This window comes from Pteropus vampyrus, unplaced genomic scaffold (genome assembly GCF_000151845.1).
Source record: "Pteropus vampyrus isolate Shadow unplaced genomic scaffold, Pvam_2.0 Scaffold332, whole genome shotgun sequence".
In the NCBI taxonomy this organism is placed as follows: Eukaryota; Metazoa; Chordata; class Mammalia; order Chiroptera; family Pteropodidae; genus Pteropus; species Pteropus vampyrus.
The window spans coordinates 21239-39005 of NW_011889113.1; the positions used below are offsets into that span (position 1 = coordinate 21239).

The 17767-nt window shown below is 36.0% G+C and overlaps 1 protein-coding gene across 1 annotated transcript in view; it reads left to right on the forward strand.

Annotated features, from left to right (window-relative positions):
- Positions 1-17767, forward strand: part of LMO7 (LIM domain 7) — a 50119-nt gene that overhangs the window by 19505 nt on the left and 12847 nt on the right. The window contains exons 9-19 of the mRNA XM_023522120.1: positions 122-130; positions 3643-3873; positions 7541-7779; positions 8834-8995; positions 9901-10007; positions 10983-11043; positions 12762-12818; positions 14770-14795; positions 15006-15110; positions 16267-16359; positions 16772-17130. Of these exons, the coding sequence (XP_023377888.1) occupies positions 122-130; positions 3643-3873; positions 7541-7779; positions 8834-8995; positions 9901-10007; positions 10983-11043; positions 12762-12818; positions 14770-14795; positions 15006-15110; positions 16267-16359; positions 16772-17130 (1449 nt within the window). The remainder of the gene's footprint in view (positions 1-121; positions 131-3642; positions 3874-7540; positions 7780-8833; positions 8996-9900; positions 10008-10982; positions 11044-12761; positions 12819-14769; positions 14796-15005; positions 15111-16266; positions 16360-16771; positions 17131-17767) is intronic.

A 17767-nucleotide genomic window follows, 5' to 3' on the forward strand; every position in this document is an offset into this window, starting at 1 on the left:
TTTTAGGTTTATTTCTTTCAGTTTTTCCCATGTGTATTTATAAACATATATCTAAAAACAATTAGTGCCGCTCGTGAAAATCATTAGTTGTAAATTACTTTTTTACTTCATTTTTAAAGAGTTGGAAATATATAATTTACATCATAGGATTCAATGGATGAGAATAATAGGCTATGTTATTTGGGGAGCATAAGGTTTTAATGGATGAATAACAAACAGAAGCAAGGCATCTTTCATTTTATAGACTCATGTGTTTGCCTTGACCTTTTCAAAAAGCAAATCCAAAAAAACAGATTTATGTCTTGTGCACTAGGTAGAGGTAACTCCCTCAGCACGATAGTTAACTAGCTCCATCCACGGATTAGGAAAAAGAGGCTTCGTGTGGTGTGTGGGTGTGAGCCAGGTTATTGCAGTTCAGAAGAACCTGAATTAACATGGCATGGTTTCAGGTTTCACCCTTAATGGATTTCTGCTCCTCTATTACCAAATTTGAAATAGTATTCTACCAAGCAACATTAGGCTTTATTTAGCAAGTGGAGTGGTTGGAATTCTTGGACATACATGTGTATCTTATGGCAACTTGCCTGTCCCTGAGGTGCTTGGTGTGTTCACTTCTGTGTTCTTGAGGAAAGTAGCTTATGTAGAATCATCTTGCTCTTCACTGAGAAAAAGCTTACTGACTTGTGGAAAGGATTGTGAAGGCACAAAATAGCCAATGACTGATATGCTAAGGGCATATGCAACACTCCTCCAAATGCTTGTCCAAACTATAATTCTAAGAGTTCAGAGAATAGACAAATAAAAAAAACAGTGTGTGGCTGAACATCTAAATTTCTTGGTAGTTTTATAGGTGTTCTTTAGATCTTCTTACTCTTCCTTACACTTTTGCTGGTAATGTCCTTTTATTTCTTCCTCTAGAATTGCCCTCGATGTTATATTTTTCTCCATGCTTCAGTGGAAATTTAGGCTCTTTCCTCATCAATGCAAATGCATTGTAAATAGTCTCATTCTACAAAGGCTGGCGTCAGATTAGCCTGCATGATGTCAGGCTGGACTCAGTAATTTCTCTGTTCCGAATCCTCCACTGATACTCCGTGGACTGTTAATAAAGTCCAAAGCACTCAAAAGAGACAGAGATCTCTCATCACTGGTCCACAATTCCCTTTGCAGTGCTGCGACAGCTGTTTATTGAGTGCTTCCCAGGCGGCACCCAGGAGTCTCAGGGCATTATCTTAGTCCTCAGTGATCCTTGTATCATCGTTTTATAGTTGTGGGAATTGAGGCATGAAGTGGTTTTGTTACTTGTCTGAAGCCGTACGAGGTATCGAGTGGTGGAGTCAGGATTTGAACCCAGGCAATCCGACTCAAGGTTGCCTACACAACGCTGTGTTGTGGGAAAGAGAGGGAAGGCAGGTGATCTAGCTACACGAGACGGCTTGCTCTTTCTTGAACACATCCTGTGCATTTTTGAACACATCATAAATATTCGTTCTTGTTGTTGCCCCACTTGAAAATATTCGTTTCACCCATCTCTGTCTTTTGAAGGCCTCCTGTTCTTTCAAAGCCCAAGAGGAGCATCTCCTTCAGGAACCAAAATATCATCTTCCCTTCGTTAGAACTGAACTTTTCACCCTCAAAAGCTTCATTTGCTGAGTTGTCTCATATGTTCATCATGTCTCCTTTACTGGTTTTCTTTATACCCTCCACAGCCTTTACATATTGTTGGCAGTTAAGTATTTACAGAGTTGAACTGCATTTAAGGCCTCAATTTCTAGACTGAAGTATGAATTTGATCCAGCAGGTAATTTAGGTCCTTATAGGTTAATATGGGAATTTTAAGAATAAAGGGTGTTTTAGGAATGTAAGCACTGTGATATCACATAAAACTATTTTAAGGAAAGAAAGTCTAGGGGGCAGAAACTGGTTAGGAGCATATCACAGCTTTGTGATAATAGATGGCTTATGTCATCAAGAAGTAAAGGCTGAGTAAAGGGAAGACCTGGATATGACTGCATTTAAGACCTGCCCTCAGGAATTTCTTTCCCATCTCCACTGCTGAGTTGGGGCTTTTATTCCTCTCTCTTCACTTTTCTCCCCTACTTGTCTTTTTGTGATGCTTCGTTGCCAGCCTCCCTGGCCATTCAGGCTCCTAAGACAATTCTCGGGGTGACTCTGACCACAGAGAGAGAGTTTGACTCTCAGAGTTCTTCATCTTCTTCTGACTCATTGATGTGGCTTTCATGATTTTCCCTCAAATTGGTCTTGCCTACAGGTTTTTGTTTTATTTTGTCCTATCAGAGCCCTGTATTCTCATATCCCATCCAAACTCACGTTTTGAAATCTCTGCCCTAGATTTTTTAAAGCAGTATGCAGATGTAGGATGAGACACATGGAAGGCAAGAAGCTTTTTATATGTTCGTTCCCTGATCCCCAGCTATGATAAACGCCCCTTTTAATAGTGCCAGGGCTTATCCCATCACAGCTTCTTACCATGCATTTTACTTGCTTGTCACTTTCCCTATAGCAGACTTTTTTTGTGAAGGCACCAAGCAAGCCTGTCTTTCTCACTGTTAGCGCAGCACTGGGATCTATATCTGTTGAATGCTGACTGAGTTCTATTGGAGCTATGCATGTGAGCATTACATAGAATTTTCTTCAGTTGGTCCAGAAACTGCTTAATCAGCCTATATTTGATGTATAACATTGTTTCCATGGGAAATAGAAGGTAATGAAGGTATCAACCAGGTACCTTGGCGCCTTTTAAATGTTTCGTTTATTCCTCTCAATAACCTTGCAAAGTAGGCGGTATAATCCCCATTTTTACCAATGAAATACTTGAGATTGGAAAGTCATGTAACATTCTCTAGGCTGGTAAAATGATTAGGCCACAATTGTAATTGCTCTGACCTTAATTTTTTTGAAATACAACATGCTCAAATTTGAGAACTGCCTTACGTAAAAACACCAAACGTTGACTCGTTTTAACTTTGCTGTGTCTTTAGAATTTTAGAGCCAACAAGGACTGAAATACCTTCTGGCTCATAAAGATAAAAATCATTCTTAAGATTGTTTTGAAGAAAGGTAAAAATTGTTTGAAGCTTATCAGAGCTGAATTTATTCCTGAAATGTAGAGTTTGAAATCTACCCAGTAGGCAGTAAGGAGCTACTAGCAATTTTAAAACAGGGTGTGATAGAATAATTAGCATGTTCTGTAACTAAAGCTCTGGCGGCTGTGAGGAAGGTGGAGGACAAGGAGGTCGGGAGGCCCGAGAGCTGAGTGGCCTCGGTGGTTTGGAGGGGAGACCCCGGCCAGAATAAGATAACCTGAAGGGAAATAGAAGGATGGGGTGGCTGCAAATGGATTTATGGATTGTGGACTTGATAACACTATCAGATGCGTGTGTGTAGGGGAGAGTGGGGATGGGGACCCTTGTGTGAAGTCGAGGTGGGGAGCAGTTAGGGTAAGAAAAGAGGAAGAAGCCCAGGAAAAGAAACTGATGTTTCTAACTTAGGCATCTGGTTAGATAGTGATGTATTTAACCGATCTATGAAAAGCAAGAGGTGGAAGAACAGGTTTGGGGAGGAAGTAATGAATTTAGTTTTGGATATGTTGGGTTTATACAGTAGTTAAAGACATAACAGTGAAGGAGGATACTCGGGAAAGCATGTAGTCAAAAAGATGGGAGACCGACTAGAGAACAACAAAATGAAAGTAGAAAAAGAGGAGGAACACGCTAATGAAACTGAGAAATTGCCAGACAGATGGAAGAAAAAGGCAAGAGAAAGTGAGATAATGGGTGACTTGGAAGACTGTTTCCTGAAAGCAAGAATAGTTGGTACTGTCTGGTGGGATGAGGGCCGTAAATGGATTTGGTAAGAAGAGATAAGCTTGAGTAAAGTGGGGTTGAGTAAAGTGGGGCTGGAAGCGCCCCTGCCTCTTTGGAATGCGGAGGTGGAGAAAGTAGACATGGCTGCATCTTTGGTGACAGGGAATAGCTCCAGTGCCAGTGCATACCATGATTTGAAAGCTCACTTAAGATCCTGGAAAAAATACACTAAAGAGCCATGTGTACAAAAATTAAAGATTATATATTTGTTATTTCCAACTTTCTAGCCTGAATATACTTTTACTGTTTAATTTTATAAATGTAAATAGGTTTCTCTTAAGTGAACACATTTATCTAATTCGAAAAGTTTAAGATTAGCTATATGACTTGCTATTACATAAGATTCTTTGTTTTTTGTTTTTGTTTTTGTTTTTGTTTTTTAATTCCCATCTCCGGCGATATGAGAATCTTAATTTACCACATCTCATAAAAACAAATCTTATCATTGCTACTCCGGATCATGATTTTGTTTAAAAATCATAGTTTTCAGTGTATACTTCTATTTAAATTTTACACAACTCGAGGAAAATAATTTTTATTTTAAATGCTGATATGTTGATAACTATATTTTACCTTTTCCGGCATGGAGAACTTGCACTACTTGGGATAGTTCTTTATCAGTCATCAAGGATCTAGATTTCCCCCCAATAATTTATATTCATGGTTTCATCCGGTTCTTCCATCTTCGGAAGCATGGATCCTTTGTAGATACTCATGTAGCATACATTTTGCAGAGAAAAATATAGAAGTAGAAATTCTAAGTGATATTTTGTTGAATAATTTATGCTTGACTATAATTACAGATCTGTTCCCCTACAAGACGTTTGAGGGATAATCTAATTACCCTATATTCCACAGAGGTGCCCAAGGGTCTGCCATAAGGATGAGGACATGCCAGTGGGGCTCCGAGACCCTTACCTGAAGCTACAGCTACCCACTGCGATCAGTCTATATATTTTGTTGGGGGCGGGGGGAGGGTGGTCTGCATAAGACTTTCATCTGAAAATAAGGTTTTGAAAAACAAAAACTTAAAAATCAATGTCATGAGAGAAAGCTCTACCAGGCTCAGTGACATGCTTGAGGTCGCCTGGTTATTGACAGAAATGGACCTATAATTGTCCACGTGGTTCTCTTTTTTCTTTGCCTCCGTACAGTCCCAAAGATCCACAAAACAGTCTGCCAGACTATAGCCACAGTGAGGATGTCCTCTCTTAATTATTTCAGGGAGGTGGTTATCTGTGCTTTTGTTTAATATGTTCAAGTAGAGATTTATTTCCAAGGTAAGAGCAACCCTTTGTGGAACAGTTTTTCTGGTCTAATAAAATTGTGAGACTTTCTGTCTATGGCTTAAGCTCTTTTATCCTATATTTGGTAGAGAAGGATAATACTCGTTTACTGTCTTCCACAAAGTATTCTTTATATAGTTTGAGACTATTTATTAAATCTCCATTCTGTCTTTTATTCTTCAAGATAAAAACCTCAATTAGTGTCTGGAATATCTAACCTATCATTTGTCTCTCTGCTCTTATATAGACACAGATTCTGTACTTTAGTTGAGTTAAGTTGGAATTTTTTTTAGAGAGGTAAGAGTGGTGAAGATGACCACTTATTTTCATTGAGTCATCTCTAATTTAGTGTATGGTGGTTGGGGTTAAGGAGTAGAACTAACCAGTAATTTTTTCTGTTCATAGAAGACTTTTATTCTGAAGATTGGTGTTCAGGCTGATTATTAATGAATGTTCTCACTGACTACATCTGGGTTCCCAAGTTTAAACTGCTTTACAAGCTTTCTGATGAAATCTTTTCTATATTATTATCTACGATTTTTTTTTTTCAAAAAAGTTCCATACCCACTGTTGAAGATTCAGTCAGTAATTATTTCTCAAGAGCAAGGGTCATGCCTAATTCAATTTTATTTCCCACACTGCTAAGTATTGTGTCACATCCAGAACAGACATACAATAAATGTTGAACAAATGAGTAAGTGAATATTGTTATAGTACTAATGTTCTGTGTCCATATTACATAGTGTTTTCAATCTTTTGTTCAGTGCCTTCCTTCTAATTATTATATAATTAGAATTTTTTTCTTAGAATATCATCATTTTGATTTTAAATTTGTTTTAGAGATGAAAAAAGCATAGGGCTTTAGCAATTGCCTAGTTGGTCCTGGGTTTTAGTTTAACTGCTAAATTAAAGTGGAGAGGTTATAGATCTTTTTCTGGAAAATAAAATGGCTTCAAAAATATATATTTTTGAACAGTTAAGTCTAAGTTCTTTATGACTGTGAATCAAAGAACTAAAACACTAGTCCAAGGAAATCATTATATTAAAATTCATATCTGCTTCTTACCCAAAATAAAATATGTAAATGATGAAAGGTAGTTAAATTTTTCACTGACATAGTGTACTGTAAAACTTAAAACATTTGTTTTGGAAAACAGCTTAGGAAAGTCTGTGAAACTTAGAATTTATTGTTGTGTAGTATAGTGATGGAGACAAATAAAATTACATCTATTGCCCGAGAGGCTATTGTTCGTGGGCTTATGGGCTGATGTTTCTTCAAGGAAGTTGTGGTCTACAGCTCATGATATCTCATTGGGGATCCTCTTGGCATCTTACTGGTGGCTCCTCAGGGATAACATAGTTCTGCATTTTGCAGCTTCTGTAGCAGCCCTGTCTTTACTATTAGATCCTCCTGTGGCAGTGAACACAGGCAAAAGTGCTCTGCCAAAATTTCAGATACGCTTTAGGGGGTGATAACCAGTCCTACCTAGATGGATGCTACTAGTAGCCGAATTATGTGTCTATGAACCCCTTGAAATTATTCAGCTAAGTTCAGTACTGGAAGTTTTTCATAAGTATGGTGGCATTTTTCAAAATAAATAAAGTGATTTAAACTTTTTCTTTTTGCATTTTCAAAAATGCCATTTTATTGAAGTATATTTGACATATGACACCATGCAAATAAAAGGTGTACAACATGTTAATTTTATACCTCTATATATTGTGATATTTTTGCTATTGTAGCACTTCTATCACATTATATAATTATCCTTTCTTTTTATGGTAATTATAATACAATATTGTTTATATTCACTATACTGTACATTAGATCTCTAGGGCTTATTTACTACTCTTTGCAAGTTCATACTTTTAAACAACATCTATCCTATCTCCCCAACTCCATCCCCTTGTAACCACCATTTTACTGGGGTTTTTTTTTTTTTTTTACTGGCTTGACATTTTTACATTATACGTGTAAGTGACATCATACAGCACTTGACTTTTTCTGTCTGACTTATCTCACTTAGCATAAAATGTTCAAGTCCATTTGTGTTGTTGCAAATGACAGAATGTCGCTTTTCTCATGCTTAATAATATTCCAACACACACACACACACACACACACTCCACCCCACCCCCCTTCTCACTCAGCTTTATTCCTGAGTGATAACAAATGGTCTGTGAGTTAGACCTAATTACATGGTAGGCAAAAGCCTACGTTTTATCAGTGGCTAACTGATTTATAGTATTAATGTAAAGAAAAGCATCTGTTGATATGAATTTGTCTTATTTTAGCAGACAAATAATGAATTTGGTGATATTTATGTAAATGAAAGTTTTACCAAACCCAAGGGAAAAAGAATGAAGCTTCTGGTTGACCATGAAATACTTCAAGCGTTCCTTGTGTGTAGCCTCCTTTCTTTCATGGATAGACTTTCCTCCATACGGGCGCCAGGGACACCTGATCCCACCGTTTCATGTTTGTTTTCAGGATCAGTTCAGTGATATGAGAATCAGCATAAACCAGACGCCTGGGAACGGTCTTGACTTTGGGTTTACAGTAAAATGGGATATTTCCGGGATCTTCGTAGCATCAGTTGAAGCAGGTAAATCATAGATTTCGCTCTAGTGAAATTTCTTTTTCATTAACCTGTGCTGTTCAAATACCCTCCTCCCAACCCAGAAAATATTTCATTTGATATAGGAGAAAACATGTATGAAAATGTAGCTATAAAGTGAGGAGACACATCCTCTTCCCTGAGACTAATAGTTAGAGTTACAAACCACATGTTTGTTCGCCTTGCCTAACTAATTTTAGTTTTGAAGTCTTAATTTTGTGCCTTTTACAGAATTTATTTGTCAGAATTTTAGGCTTAATATTTGAAAATGCTAACAAATAATACTTAATTGAAGATTCAGAAAGAACTTTCCCTAATCAGCTGTATTTGTGGTAGATATATGCAGGCTGTATAATAAAGTGGTGTTTTCTGAGCATCCTGATCTATCTCTTGGCAATGTAATCCTCAGGATGCTTTGGGACTTTTACAAAAGGATTGCCCTTCCCCCACCAAGTCAAGCCCAGAACTCTTAGCAAAATATTACAAGGCCTAAAATTAAAAAGAAAGCTAGGATATTTAAGAGGAGTTCCTCATTTACATATTGTAGCTACATTAAATTTTATGCTAACTCTGTTTATTTCTTTGAAATTTCAAAACTGCTCTAAAGAGTTAACAGTAAGTAGTAATTTTAAGCGGTTTTAAGTTTCCCTGTTTTCTTCTTCGTTCTAGTGTGCATTTGGATTTGGAAGCTCAATTAAAATTCAATATATTTCACATTTTTAATTTAAAAGTAATTTAAAATTTCATTTGTTCTTAGGAGGTTAATAAAGAAATTTTTGAACAGATAAACTTAGCATTTCTCCTTTAAATGTTAATGAAGATGATAAATACTATAAATTTAAAAAATGTCTCTGGTGCTTTGTATGTTATAGATACTCAAATATTTAATAACTTTAAGAAATTCTGTGACTCTTTTCCACCTGAAAAATTATGAGAAATGGTTAGTGGAGATTAAGATGTCATTTTTTCTTTAATTTAAATAAGCAATGACTGTAGAACTTTTTTTTTTTTAATTTTGCATTGTTTACTTTGCTTTATTTAGGTAGCCCAGCAGAATTTTCTCAGCTACAAGTAGATGATGAAATTATTGCTATTAACAACACCAAGTTTTCACATAAGGACACAGAAGAGTGGGAAGAAACCATGGCTAATGCTCGAGAAACTGGAAACCTGGTAATGGATGTCAGGCGGTATGGAAAGTCTGGTGAGTTGGTTTCACCACCATGTCTGGCTTTCTAAATTGGGAACTGGTCTTTGGCAACTGGTTATAACAGCTGGCTTCAATAACATTTTTTTCCTTTTCATTTTACTCTTTAAAAAAATTTTCACTTTAAGATATTTCGTGGTTATGTCAAGACAAATCATCAGTGATACTTCTTTGAACATTCTGTCTGAAAACTTCACTAGCAAATTTACTGAATTCTACATTGTTTATTGACTGAACTGACTTTGCATGCATATATCAACTGAATACTATTGTGTTTTTTTTTCTTTAATTCAAATATATCTCTCACTTTTTTTCCCTTTTTTTTGAAGGCTGTTGTAATTATATCTGCATTAGGTAGTCGTATAATAATGTTGAGTATTAAGAATTACACTATGATTGGACTTTTTCTACAGCACTATAACTAACTGGTGTAAGAGAGAACACGGTCATGTTCTTGTTCATTCTCAAGAAATTTTCTACATTCCATTATTGTGTTTCTTAGTTACAGAGGTTAGGTGGGGAAGCACATTAAGTCTCCACAAACCTACTAATTTATGATATCAAAATATATTACCCAGTCTTGGTTTATAGAAAGATTCAGCAAATTTGCTAGTCTTTTCATTATTAACATAATCTAACCCTTGTGCTTCCGGAAGGTGGTCTGTTGGTAAAAGCCTGAAACTTTTTATTTCTTTCACACACTACCTGATTTGTTTGTCTGTTTTATGTATGTGCATTTTGTATATGTCCATTCAGTAACTTTGTTCTTTCCACTTCAACGTTTATGTGTATTCATTTCTTGATCTTCGTGTGCCAATCAGATTGGGGCAAAGACCAGCCTTCCCTGCCATTTATACGGCATAAAACCCTCAATCTCACCAGTATGGCTACCAAAATTATAGGTTCACCTGAAACAAAGTGGATTGATGCAACTTCTGGAATTTACAACTCAGACAGATCTTCAAATCTCTCAATAACAACCGATTTCTCTGAAAGCCTTCAGAATTCTGTAAGTATTTTGAGAAGTATGAGTATTTGTTTAGAGCAAAGAATTGTAGGAAGTGTGTATCAAGGAGAGAGAAATTTATTTTGTTTTAACAATTTTGATGCTACTTAAAAACAAATAATTGAATAAGATAATTTATAGTAATGAGAGTAAAATGTATTTTTGAAAATCATAGGCATTACTCATTTAATAGAGTAATAATCAGTTATATAATGGTAAAATCAAAAGATCCCATGCTTGTGTTTTGCAGGCGTTTCTTACCAATCTTTCATCATTATACCCACCTCTCAGATTTTTGTGAATGTGAAGTAGTAATTACATAAAATTATACACTATGACTTTCAATGCTTTCTTTAGTCTTTACTGGTAAAATAAGTATAGCATTGTGTGCAATTTAAAACCTCATGAAGCATTATCAGTCCTTGCATAGGTGAATTTGATGGATAGACTTACATATGTGATTAAGAGATACTCAATTCCATTAATTGATTATGATAATTATAATGTAGAAATTTTTCTAAGTATCAAAGCAATACTTAAATTTTCAAATAAATGTTCATATTGACTCCTTTAGGTATACATTGTTGTTATCCTAAGATATTCCCTTTTCTCTAATAAGGAGATCCTGCTACATTGTGTAAGACGAGAATAAATGTTAGAGAATCCTATATAACTATGTTGCTTACTCATAAATATAAACCAAATGGACTAATGATTATTTCTCCCGTCATGTTTCTTGGAAAACTAATGACCGATTGAACTTAAAGCCATCCATACTTACAGCTAGTCATTAATCCTTCCACAAATATTAAAGAATAATGAAACAGGTTTCTATTACATGTAAAAGGTTATAAGGAATACATTACTATCTTCCAAAACTCATCTTACTAAGACATTTTCATTAATGGGAAATGCATTATATAAGCCCAAAGTCTAGTTGGAGAGACCGTTTTTAACTGGCATTTTTATCCTCTCCAGAATGCTGAATCCAAGGAAATAAATGGAATTCGTGATGAAAGCAATACTTTTGAACTAAAAGGTAAACATCACCATTATAAATAACATTTATAGTATAAGAAAAGTGATAGCACTCAAGTTCTGTTATAAAAATTAATATCTGCGAAAGAAAAACTGATCCACTGCAAGTTGAAACTAAAAGGTTAGCACGCAGATCCAATTGCAGCCAGGTGGAAGGGTGCTAAGTTCCAGTGTTGAACAGTTCAGGAACTGCAAACAGAGCTTTGGCAGCATGTCCAGGAGCTCTGAGTGAGTGCCTGTGTGCCTGAGCCAAATAAGAAAGACTGGTTTTCCGGAGGCCATCAGCCTTCTTGCTACGGTATGCTGCCAAAGGGAATCTTAGCTAAATACAAAATGATGAGTGCAGTTTCCTTTCTCTCTTTATTGTTGTAAAAGGGACAAGCATGGAGGCAGCTAGTATTAATAGGGAAATGTCAATGGCAGTAATAGTTGTTAGCAAAAGTACCCATTTGTAATGAGAAAGTAGGCATAGTATCTAAGTAAATTTTGCTTTATGGAGTTATCACTCCCTTCCTCCTCCTGTTGTCTGTAAATAATTTAGCTACCACATACTGTGTGCTATTCCTTTGACATAGAAAATAAATAAAGATCTGGTCCACACAGGCCCAGAAAGAGACCCAAATAAGATGAAACTCCTTTTACCATGAAACTAGACTGCCAGGAATGGGGCTGAGTTTTTATAGCAGTTTGGTGGCTTTGAATCTGCATTTGCCAGTTCATAGTACATTATATCAAAGCCAAATGAAGTTTATAAATTTCTTTCTCTTCTTTGATTATTTATCTTTGTATTTAATTCTGATCATTAGAAGTGACTACATTTTGTTTGATATTATATTCTTTGTCAAAGGAGTTTTAAAAGCAATGTGACTTATTTTTCTTCATGGCGTTAAATCTAAGACATCGGGTCCTGTTCTGCCAGTGACTCAGGCAAAGCAAACTGATAAGACACTTAACTCATTAGTAACTATGGGACTATATGAAGGCCCTGTCATCTGAGGGTTTTGTTTATATAAGTAAACAAATTTATCAAGTAATAATTGCACTTAACATTTTATGAATGAACTGAAGTATAGTTATCATTTGCCATAATCTTGCAACAGATCTGTAGAAGTGAGGATGTTTTCTTTTTATTCTTATCTGGCTGAACTACTTTTGTTTTACTTAAAAATGAGTGGCTATAAGATCTTGAAAACTCGGGCAAAATATTCTAGTTAGAAAAGTGGTTTAATTTTAGCATTAAAAAAAAATTTATTTTCCTTTGGGTATTATTTATTTTCCTGTCTTCCTCCCCATTACTTTTCAGGTTCTTTTTTACTCATCTATGTTGTGAAAACTCTGAGTTACAAACAGTTTTTCTTGTACTAGAAGAGATTTTTGATTAAGCAAAAAGTTTTAATTTCCATTTTCCTAAAGCTGTGTGATCCAGCACAGAAGCTGGTACTTCCGTGAAACTAGGATGCTTATCTGCTAAAATTAATTAATCAAAATATTAGTTCTTTTTACTAATTTGAATATAGTATAGACTACTAAAACTATGTGTGTCTGTGCATTGAAATAATCCATATTTTCTATGGCTATCAGTTTTGTCATTAAAAAAATAATAATATTGCTATAGATTAGAAAGCAGCTATATCAAGTATCTTTTAGTTTTCCAGTGGTGAGAAATTAAAATGAATGACATGGTATTGATTTTTTTATTTTTTTTTATTTTTCAACTAGCATCTGAACCTATTTCTTTGAAAAACTTAAAAAGGCGATCACAATTTTTTGAACAAGGTAAACCACCAAGCTAACAATTCATGCACTTTCATGGAATTGTTCCCACTCTCCATTCTTTCCTGATAGTCTGTGGCGCTGGGCACTAAGCCTCTTCAATTTGGTTGTCATTATGACCAAGCGACATAACCCATTTCCATTCTTTCCCTAGGGTCATCAGGCTTTTCTTACAGTTCATGGGTCTACCTCTGTGGTAATGGGTCTTTGCGTGTCCTTTGTTCTTCTGAAGGTTTTTTTTTTTTTTTTTTTAACTAAAAAATTAAGGTGCTATTAAACACACACTCCCCCTCTGCACCCCCCACCTCCACTGGGTGACAGTAAGAAATGAAAAATTTCATTTAAGCCTTACTGCTTCCTACAAATTGCATAATATTAGATTACACCAACATATAATTGGCTAACTTTTTTAAAATCTCCACTTTTTGGTAATGAAACATGCTCTTAATAACAAAGCAGAATCGTTTACTGCTATTGGGATGGTGGCTTTGGAGTGTTAATAGGACTGCTCTGTTGACTTTGAAGTAAATTAAAAGTAAATCGATTTTGGTTCCATCTGCAAACAAGTGCATTTTGAGATTCTCTGTGTTGGTGTAGTTGGGCTGCGCTGCCTCACGAAGTCCTGTTGCATGTGGCATACCCTTCCCTTTCTTGTTTGCCTAATGCTCTGTCTCACAAATGGAGTTCGAGCTCTGTGTTTCGCTATCAAGAACTTAAAAGTAATATCCAACATTTGAGATGCAATGGCACAGTTAGTGGGCAGTGTGCTGTTGGTGTCTAAAATGTTATTGTTTCTTACTTTTAAGATTATTAATGTTTACAAACTTGCTTTTTAATATGTTTACCAGACTTGTGTATTTTGTGTTAATCTCCTAGTAATCTACCTTTGGTTAATTAAGGCTTCTCTTGACCATAAATAGAAATAGTTTACCAACTATGCATGTGCAAGATCTATTTGTGTCAGTATCCTTAGTGTTTTTGATATTTTTTGTTAAACTCCTATTTTTCTATGGTAATTTAATTGGTACAATATGATATGCTTAGCTCAAATTGGCTAATAAAAAGCAATTCCTTTTCTTTCTTTATTCTGATTTTTACTCATTTTTCTTTAACAGGCTATTTTAGGAAAGAATATTTTCCTAAGTCTCAAAGCAGTTTTCTTAAAAATATAATTGTATAAGTGAATAATTTGAGAGCTGAGGTGTCAGAAAATTTAAAAAAATACTGTATGGTAGTGTATTTTATGAAATTTGCTTATTCATGATAATCATTGTACTACATACAGACACATACACTTATGTAGATCCCCCTAAGTATAAAAAGAATAACAGTATGCCCATAAGAATAACACTGTGAAAAAAAAAGAAATAACTATGTCACACATTTGAAGTTTGAATATTTTGTGGTTCAAATAATAGAAGAGGAAAAGGAAATGTTTCTTGCACATGTGTATTGTGGTGTCTTATTTAAGAAAAATAGTTCATTATCAAAAAGACCTGAAAAATGTGACTTACAGTGGTCACATTGTAATTGAATAGTGGCAAGTAAGAAATTGGATTTAGTAGATATTATAACATTTGAAATTTTTTTTTAACTAGGCGAACTATGAGATATTACCAAATATGTTAATAAAATACTCTCTAACCTATTCAGGAATATACTGTTGATTTAGCTCTAGTACCTAGAACTAGGGTGTGTCCTTGGCATCCATCGTTGATCTCTTTTTTTTTTCTTTTTTCTGTTTAACTGGCCGAATTTGGAAGATGAATAACAAACAGATGAAACTAAAAAGGAAAAAGGATTTACTCTTGCTGTTTAAAAAAAAAAAATGATATCACTTAGCATACTGGCATAGAAACAGCTAGTGATAAAACTTTCTGAAGAATTATTTCATAGAAATGAAAATACTTATGTTGTATTTTTTTTTCCTCTTCGCCCACGTGCTGCCATACAGGAAGCTCTGACTCTGTGGTTCCTGATGTAAGTAGTATTCATTTACCTTTGGAATAAATAAGGCGATCCAATCTTTCCCAGTTCCAAAGACCTGTTTTGAAATATAAAGCCAACTGTTCTTTGATACAGCTTAGGCAAAAGTGATATGAATAATTTATGTATGCAGAAGTGCTTCAGTAGATGACTTAATGAAGTAACATGTTCTTTGTTCGCACTGCTTCTCTTATAATTGGTTAGCTTCCAGTTCCAACTATCAGTGCCCCGAGTCGGTGGGCGTGGGACCAAGAGGAGGAGCGAAAGCGGCAGGAGAGGTGGCAGAAGGAGCAGGACCGCCTGTTGCAGGTAGAGCAGAATAATATAGACCAAGAGGAAGTACGCTTGCTTGAATTGTTTTTTCCTGGTCAATGTCAAGCAGTATTGAAAAGCAAATTAAATTTAAATGCAGATAATCTCATAATTAACAAATCTTTTGATAGGTAGCACATTTTATATTAAAATACAAATATTTTTTGTATTAAAAATAATTTTGTGTTAAAATGCAAGAACAATTACTTTTTCATTTTAGAGCTTTCCAATAATCCTTTGAAAATCATTATTAACCCCTGTGTATAGTTTTAGTCTGTGAGGCACTGTAGTTTTTTTTCTATGCACTACTTTTTAGTTAAATTTATTGGAGTGACCTTGGTCAATAACATTTTATACGTTTCAAGTATACAGTTCTATAATACATCATCTGTATATCGCATTGTGTGTTCACCACCCTAAGTCACATTTCCTTCCATCATCGTTTAATTGACACCCTTTACCCTCTTCATCTTCCCTCCACCCTCTTTCGCCTCTGGTGACCACCATACTGTTGCCTGTGTCTATGAGTTCGTTTGTTTTGTTTGTTATTGCTTTCTGTTTTATATCCCACATATGAATGAAATCATGTGGCTCTTGTACTTTTCTGTCTGACATTTTGCTTAGCATGATACTGTTCACGTTGTCACAAATGGCAGTATTTCATTGATGCTGTCTTATGGCTGAGTAATAGTTCATTGTATATTTGTACACATCTTGTTTATCCAGTCTTCCATCGGAGGTCACTTAGGTTGTCTCCAACTCTTGGCTACTGTGTATAATACTACAATAAACATAGGATTTTCTTATAAGTGAGAGATGGATCGGCTCTGTGAGGACTTACTTCTGTAAACTCTGCGCTCAGTCTACTGCAGAGAAATTCAGTCCCCCAGACAGTTAGCTCTAGGGGCTTTAATGAATTACCACCATGGTAAAAAGTGCATTTGGGTTCAATTCTGAGTGTCTGTCCTTTCCCAATACCTACAATTTAATTCAATATAAGCTGTTTTCTACTTTGGGGACTACACTGTGATTGGGTAAAATAATATCACTGTCTTTAAAGATTGAAGTGAAAGGTGGGGCTATTAAAAATGCTAGTGAAAAAGATTAACATTAACCTATTAATTAACTAATTAATTAATATGCTATCTTATAGGAAAAATATCAACGTGAGCAGGAGAAACTAAGAGAAGAGTGGCAAAAGGCTAAGCAAGAGGCTGAGAGAGAGAATTCCAAGTACTTGAATGAGGTAATATTTGGAACTTGGTGTGTTCTTCCTTCTCTATCTTGTTGGTGAAATCAGCTGAAATATGGAAGAAGATACATTTAACTTGGCCTTTGCCTCACAATCACTTATGCAGTTCTTTGAAAAATACAGTGAGCTCTAATTTGTCAGAATTTTGCTTTGATGTTTCAACATTTCTCCTGGTTTCTCCACTATATCATTAAATAATTCTATCAACAGACACTAAGTGCATCCTATTCTTTTAAGTTACATCTCTGTCACCTATGTGTGGCTTTGTTAGTGATAAAACATCATTTCAAGCAGAATCCTGGGCCAACTACAATAAATACTGTCTACAATTGAATATAGACTTATTTTTATAAAATTATAGAACTACATAGATTTAGATGGGTTTCTTTTCTCCCTGGTCATGTAGGAACTGATGGTCCTAAGCTCCAACAGCATTTCTGTGACCACACGAGAGCCCGCCGTTGCCACCTTGCAAACCACTTGGGGTGAAGGGTCCAAGTCTTCTGACAGGGAAGGAACCCGAGTGGGAAGAGAGGAGAAGAGACAGCAGCAAGAGGGAGACGTGAATGAGGACCAAAGGGAGAAGCGGCAGGAACGACTCACTCTTCAGAAAGAGAGGGAACTGAAGGAGCAGCAATATCAGGAGGAACAGGAGCGGAAGCGGCGGCAGGCGGAGGCTGAGGAGCAAAGGCGCCGTGCGGAGGAACAGACGCGCCAGGCAGAGAGAGAGAGAGAAACATCAGTCAAAATATACCAGTATAGAAGGTCTGTCCCTATGGCCTAAGGGCACATGTGACTTTTCGGTTGGCTTGGCTTAGCTGAATGCATTCCCTACTTCAAAGGCACCTAATTGGTTTTCCTCCTCCCTACCATCTTCACAAGGGAACACAAGCAGCTGGTGTGTACACTTTACATTGTAAATCTGATCCAGTTACCTTATTCCCTGCTCAATGTCTCCAGATGGCTTCCTCTCCCATTAGAGAACCATCTGAAGTCCTCGCCATGGCCTTAGAAGGCTGGCATCAGCTGTCTTTGCCCTTCGGTCTAAAGAGCTTCCTACAACTTACCCTCACCTGGTCTATTACAGACAGCCTTGCTGGCCTCCTTGTCATTTCTTGAGAATGCCTAACATATTCTACCTCTGGACTTTTGCATTTTCCAGACCCTGTGACTGGAAGAATCTTCTCTCACATGTTGTCCTACACATTTTTTAAAAGTCTCTGCTCAAATGTCACCTCAGACTTTTCCAAAATACCTCGTCTAAAAGACATGCTTCTTCTCTATCCCTTCTTTCCATGTGCCTTTTCCTGCTCTATATTATGCATTTATTTGCTTATCTGTTGGCCTGCCTGCCCCACTAAAATATAAGTTTTATGAGGCCATTACATTTTAGTTTCATTAG